This window comes from Austrofundulus limnaeus, unplaced genomic scaffold, assembly GCF_001266775.1.
Source record: "Austrofundulus limnaeus strain Quisiro unplaced genomic scaffold, Austrofundulus_limnaeus-1.0 Scaffold1888, whole genome shotgun sequence".
NCBI classification, from domain to species: Eukaryota; Metazoa; Chordata; class Actinopteri; order Cyprinodontiformes; family Rivulidae; genus Austrofundulus; species Austrofundulus limnaeus.
Window position 1 is genome coordinate 30,057 of NW_013954290.1, and position 6,686 is coordinate 36,742.

General features: G+C 37.4%; 1 protein-coding gene across 1 annotated transcript in view; it reads left to right on the top strand.

Moving 5' to 3' along the window:
• LOC106536595 (ubiquitin carboxyl-terminal hydrolase 32) overlaps window positions 1-6,115 on the top strand; it is a gene marked incomplete at its 3' end in the record, with an annotated part of 8,921 nt that extends 2,806 nt beyond the window's left edge. The window contains 1 exon segment of the mRNA XM_014033904.1: window positions 5,988-6,115. Coding sequence (XP_013889358.1) covers window positions 5,988-6,115 — 128 coding nt within the window.
• Between the last annotated feature and the right edge of the window lie 571 nt (window positions 6,116-6,686).

Below are 6,686 nucleotides of genomic sequence, written 5' to 3' on the forward strand. Positions count from 1 at the left end.
TAGTGTCGTGGTAGCAACATGCTATGTGTTTACATCCATCGCTGCCATGTTTGTGATGACTTATCATGAGAACAAATGTATTCATGCGTGACTTTAATAGCATTTCTTACTTAATGGAAACACTGCAGTTCTAAAACTGTGTTTTTCGACATTAACAGAATATTGACAAAGTTTTGTGCACATTTGCAATGGAAACGCAGCTAGTGAGTGACTGCAGGATTAATCAACACATTTATTACTGAGGGAATATTAAAGATGACAAAAAACAGTAACTGTGTATCCAGCTTAAAAATATTGAACCACAGGATCACTAAAGTAAGTTAATTCAGTTTGTTTTGGTTAATATGAGGCAGACGTCCGTTACACTATAAATATATCTCTGTTCTCTTCAGCCCAGCTGAGATCTGCTCCACTCCTCTTTAGGTTCTGTGCTGCTGGGTTCATTTATGAACACGTACATGTGAGCGGGAACTGGATGGCTTTTCCTGTGACTTATGAGGGGGCTTAAAGTAGGGCTGGGCCTGGACGACATGAGGAAAGTCTTATATCCCAAGAGTTTTTGTCTGTATCATGATACACGATATATATATCACGATACGTCCAAAATCAATGAAAAATTGATTAAAACTGATCCAAAAAATATAAATACTGAATCTGAACAAATGTAAATGTTTTATTTTAACTATCAGTGTCAAACATAAGTTTTTCACTAATGGAATTATTGCCACTGTCTTTTTGTTGTCTACACTCTAGAATCTAGATCTTTAATAAACTCAAAAATAAATGAACCACAGCAGCAAAACATCAAGTGAAAGGGAAAAATAAACCATTGAAACTTAAAAAGGTGTTCTTGTGCTTTTAACATAAATGTAAAATCAAAAATATGATGTCTTTAAAATACAAAAACAAAAATATAAACAGTGACCGTTAAATGGACTGACCCAGAACGGCATGTTAGGGGAGGGGGCTAGTGATGCGTTCAAGTGTGTTGGAAAAGTTAAACTTGCAGAGATGCTGCTTATTGTTTGCATGATAATTGATACTCAATGTTTACGATAAAGCCATTTTAACCATCGTACATTGAAAAACTCGGGATACATCAAGTATATTAGATACATTGCCCACCCCTAGCTTCAAGCCGGACCAGTCTGTTTAGTGATTTTGCGGAATTGTTTTGTGAAAGAGGCTTATTATGCAAATTTAAAGTCCCTGTAGTGTGGGTCAGTCAGGCTATAAAGAGACAGGAAGTGACCACAAACTGAGTATGTACCGTGGGTTCACCTTTGTTTTTGCCCTTTGAGTATACAGTAGTTCCTTATTGCTAGGTTTGCCAGGGTTACTTTTTATTACCTCCTGCCTCAGAGTTGTTTCTTAGCTCAGCAGGAACCCTTGAGTAATGAAAAAGGTTGTGATTGGCTCTTATGTACATGTTTGATTGGCTTAATTGAATTAAAAGCTTTTCCATCCCCAGCAGCATTAAAGCTGCATTTCCATTACTAAAGTTAATGCTCTGAAGGTTTTTTAACTTCACCTTTCCCTCCATTTAGTATGCCAATTTAAAAAAAATAAAATAAAATCAGTCTGGAGTATTTTAGACAGTCCAGGAGAAGTGATTTTGTTTTTTACATTGGAGCTGCTGACACATTTTTGTTGTTCAAGAGCAACCTGCAACTCAAACCAGGATGATGAGACCACAGCACTGACCACTGAGCTCGCAGAGCTCCCTAATGTGCAATAATAATAATAATAATAATAATAATAATAATAATAATAATAAATAATTCCACTTATCAAATCAGGAGATGCAAAATTTGAGGGATATGCATCCAGTTGCCTGACCACTTTTTAAGTTCATAAAATTTCCCATTAGGTTTGGTAAATGTTCCCCCATGCACTGTTTGGAGCAGAGTTGTAAGTAACCAAGTACAAATACTTCTTTACTGTACTGAAGTAGAATTTTTGGGTATCTGTACTTCACTTGAGTAATTATTTTTCAGCCTACTTTTTACTTCTACTCCTTACATTTTTAAAAAAGGGCAAAAAGTATAAAGTTGTTACTTTTAGTTCATTTTTGCTTGTTTTTATAGGTTTTTTTTTATTAAAAGAAATACTGTAAAGATAAACTGTGCCTCCTGGATAGAGTGAATGGAATTGTGGTTGAATGAGACCTACAAATATGGATATAAAATTTTTACACTGTATTAGTTTGTACACAATCCATCACAGCTGCACAACACACATGTCACACTCCAGCAGGACAGATATGTCCTGAATGTAGACTGAAGATGTAGTAATATATACAGTATAAATCTGAAACAGCTACATTACTGCATCCTAAATTTTTTAGTATTAATACTTTAATAGTCATTTAGAAAAACATTTTTCGGGGAGGCCACCTTCCAATAAATATCATTTTGGAAAATCTAACCACTCATTTTTACTCAATACTTTTACTTTTAATACTTAAGTACATTTTATGTCAGAAATTTACTTTTGATACTTAAGTACAAAAAAATATCAGATACTTTCAGACTATTACCCAAGTAATATACTCAGCGACTTTAACTTTTACCAAAGTAATTTTATGGTAAGATACTTGTACTTTTACTCAAGTATCACTTTGCGGTACTTTATACAAGACTGGTTTGGAGGTAATGATACTTAATGACTTTGATGTTCTTCCTAAAACTGAAAAAAAAAAGAAGTCGGTATGTATTTGTGTTCTCAGATGTTCTTTAATGGTTACCCATTCAAACAACAGTTTTTTACTTATTGATTTCACGTTTCAGACTGCTTTAAGGTGTTTTGTGGGAAGCACACCTTCCTATCAAGCAGGCAGCCAGTATGTGGTTTATCTTGAAGACAAAACAAASTTTCTTGTCTCCTAAGGTTGGTGTCAAATTCAGAATCAGTTCCTTTCCTCCAGATAAATGTCAGTGCAGCAGGAACAACTGTGATAAGTGTAAACAGCTGATACTGGAAGTAACATTACATCACAGTATGACTGGTTGCTCTTGTTGTATCTGTAAATAGTAGTTTTCTATGTAGCTTAATGTGAAATACGCTGTGACTTACAGTAAACTGTGAAGAACAAGCAGGAAGTTATATAAGCAGACATGAAACTGAAGGTCAGACTCCACCTAGGAGACACTGATCTGATATCAGCTTCTAAAACCATTTCAGTCCAACCTTACAGGTACAACACGCAACAGTTTCCACCATCTCATTATTTAATCAATAAACACAAATATTTAACCAAAACATTTCAGGACCAATGTGGAGATGTTTACCCATAATGCACAGCGCCATGTTTGGTGAAAACAAAATATCAACACAAACAGCTCCTCCCAGCTGTCAGCACGGAGGTGGAGGTCTGATGGTTTGGGCTTGTCACAGTCATTGAGTGGACCACGAACTCATGGAGTAGAAAATAATCAGTGTGCTTCAGTGGTCCAGTCAGAGTCCAGAACCTCAACCAGACTGAACGACTGAGCTGAAACAACGTTAGAGTGGGCCAAATGTCCTCCACAACCACGTGACAGATTTAAAATCCTACAGGAAACATTACTGAGTTCTTTCTGCTACAAGCTGCTGGATTGTGGGCTGGACATGTAATGTTTTGACCTCATTCTTCTTCATTTAATAAAAGTGGAATCAGCTGTTTGTTTTTGTTTACTTGATGTTAGATTTGAAGAATTTTAGGACCTGGTATTAGACCAGATCCTTTCATTATGTTCAAGTACAGTGCTGGCTCTAGCCATTTTGGTGCACTAAGCAAGTTGAAGCGCAAGGCTTCAACTTGCCCCCGAACTATGTCCCACCCACCCCAATCTAAACCCCTAAAAACAAGGTCCCAGAAAGCAAATAAATAACAACATACATGCCAACTTGTACAGATTGTCCATAAGTTATAAGGATTTTACGTCATTTTGCAGGTATACGGACGTATAGAGCAATCTCACAGATTATTTCAAACCTTACAGATTTTTTCAAAACCTCATTTTCAATTTTATCTAACATGTTAGAGCCTGTAGGATGATTTTAAAAACAATAAATAACATTAAATAGCCATCTTCCAACTTGGGGTGCGAGTTGTATGGATTTTTTGCAAAATTTACAGATTTTTGAGGCTTTTTATCCAGGTAAATGTCCGAAGAGGTTGACATGTATGGGACAACAAAATACAGACTTGTTGTTATTGAGTTTGTCAACACAAACCACTACCTGAGAGGCACTACTAGCCCCTCCCCCGTCAGAGTGTCGGAGCAGGACGAGTCAGTGCAATGTCAATCAAATGAGAGAGAGGGTGGGGGCGATTGCTGCATTGGGGGGGAGAAAATGTTTTATGGGTAGAGTAGTTTATTTTTCCTGAAATACTTCATTATAGTTTTTTTTAAGACAAAGCTAATTGAAAGGGGTGCTGAGCAGAGTTACAACCAGGGATTACAAATAATTACTTTTTTCTTCTGCAGTTTGGCGCCCCCTCCAGCAGATGGCGCTCTAGGTGACCGCCTAGTTTGCCTATGCCAAGAGCCGGCTCTGTAATCAAGTACATGAAACTCTGGAGTTAATAGAGCTTGTACTTTCTTTTTCTCATGACTGWGCTTCCATCTGAACTCGAGCTTGAAGTGTTCTGATCTTGTTGGAAAGCTGGAGGTGTTGGGTTGAAATGAGACAAAATATTGATTTTACTGTAAACCTACAAATAGAAACATACAGCACTAAAGCTTCATAAATCTTTTATTTTAAAGGTTGTTTTTTTGTAGACTGAAAAATACGAACAAAAGCTTTTCAACCAAGGATTAGAACAGCGTATTAGAAATGAATATTTTATTTACAATTTGTCCAATTATTTTTAGCCCCTGAAATGAAGGGATTGTATTTAAAAACTGCTTTTGTTCCTCGCATTTCTATGCAAAATAATTTTGAGTCTGAACTTCAACTGCATCTGAAATGTTTTGTTCAAATTCATTGTGGGAATATACAGAACCAAAATTAGGAAAAAAAATAGACATGAACCTAACCGTGCATACATGCATACATACATACAATTAAACACACAAGAATACAAAAAAATGTTTTGCAACATAAAAATCATTGGTCATTTTAGCTACTTGTTCGAAAATTTGAAAATGACCCTTTTTTAAAATTCCCAGCCTAAATGCTAACTGTTGATCAAGAGTTTGCATAGATGCTAATTGGCCTGTGTATTGGCAAGAATTTGGCGATACGATACATATCACGACAGAGGGGTCACGATACAATATATCACGATATATTGCGATACTGTAAGCAAGGTGATATATTGAGATTTTTTTGTCCAAAAATTCTATTAAATAAAAAAACTCATACTGAAAAAAAAAGAAAAGCTAATGTTTACTTACAATGCTAATGCTACCCTTACTCTCTGGCGCTCAAGAGGTAGAGGAGTCAAATGGCTGGCTCACTGCTGCCAACTAGTGGCCAGAGGCTGAACTACAACATAAAAATGAACGGCTGAACGGAAAGTCGATGTTTTAAACCTTAATTAAAAATTGATACAGGGCTTTAGAATATCGATACAGAATTGGGAAATGAAATATCGCGATATTTCAGTGTATCAATACTTTCTTACACCCCTAGATGCTAACTCCTCTTCAAATTAGTTTTGTGTTTATCATTGAATTTATACACAGATCAAACATTTCAAAGGCAGTCGGGATGATTTCACCTGATACTTTCATTTATATTCTCTCAAAGTGACAGCAGAGATTAACATTAACAAAATGGACTACTGTGACAATAAGTAGCTAAATAAAGACTACTACTACTATGACAAGTGAAGATCTATTCAGGATCATTCAACCAGTGTGATGAATCAAAAAAACAGATTATTAGCCGCACCCAAAGAGCAACAAGGAGACGATGAACCCTACAATATCTCAGATGAAAAGTTGGAATCCTCCCTATCTCTGCTGATGGGAATGCTTCTGTTTGTGTTTTTTCAGTTACTGATGTGGAGCTGAAGCGTCTGAAAGATGCCTTCAAGAGAACCAGTGGCCTCTCGTATTACATGACCCAGCAGTGCTTCTACAGAGAAGTCCTGGGAGATGGAGTTCCACCAAAAGTAGCCGAGGTAAGCCACAGTCATGTCTGTCACTGCAGGGCTCTGTAAAAGTTGTCTTTTTTCCCCCAAATCTATTTTTTTTTTCTTTTTAAGTTCGGCTTTTCTAAACTATTAGTTTTTATAATGTGGCTACAAGAGGCTTATCACCATGGTGTTATTTTTTATTTATTTATCAATCTATGTAAGGACAATTAGAACCAAAATGCAAGCAAAAGTGTTTCAGTTCAGCAGAACATTTGGTGATTTAGCAAAATGCTCAGGTAGGGGCAGTACATGTTGTCCTGTGGGCGGAGACGGCCCTACTCGTGATTGGTGGAGGTCTTGATGTGGGCGAAGACGGCCCTACTCGTGATTGGTGGAGGTCTTGATGTGGGCGGAGACGGCCCTACACATGATTGGCGTAGGTCTTGATGTGGGCGAAGACGGCCCTACTCGTGATTGGTGGAGGTCTTGATGTGGGCGGAGACGGCCCTACACATGATTGGCGTAGGTCTTGATGTGGGCGGAGACGGCCCTACTCGTGATTGGCGGAGGTCTTGAGTTGGGCGGAGACGGCCCTACTCGTGATTGGCGGAGGTCT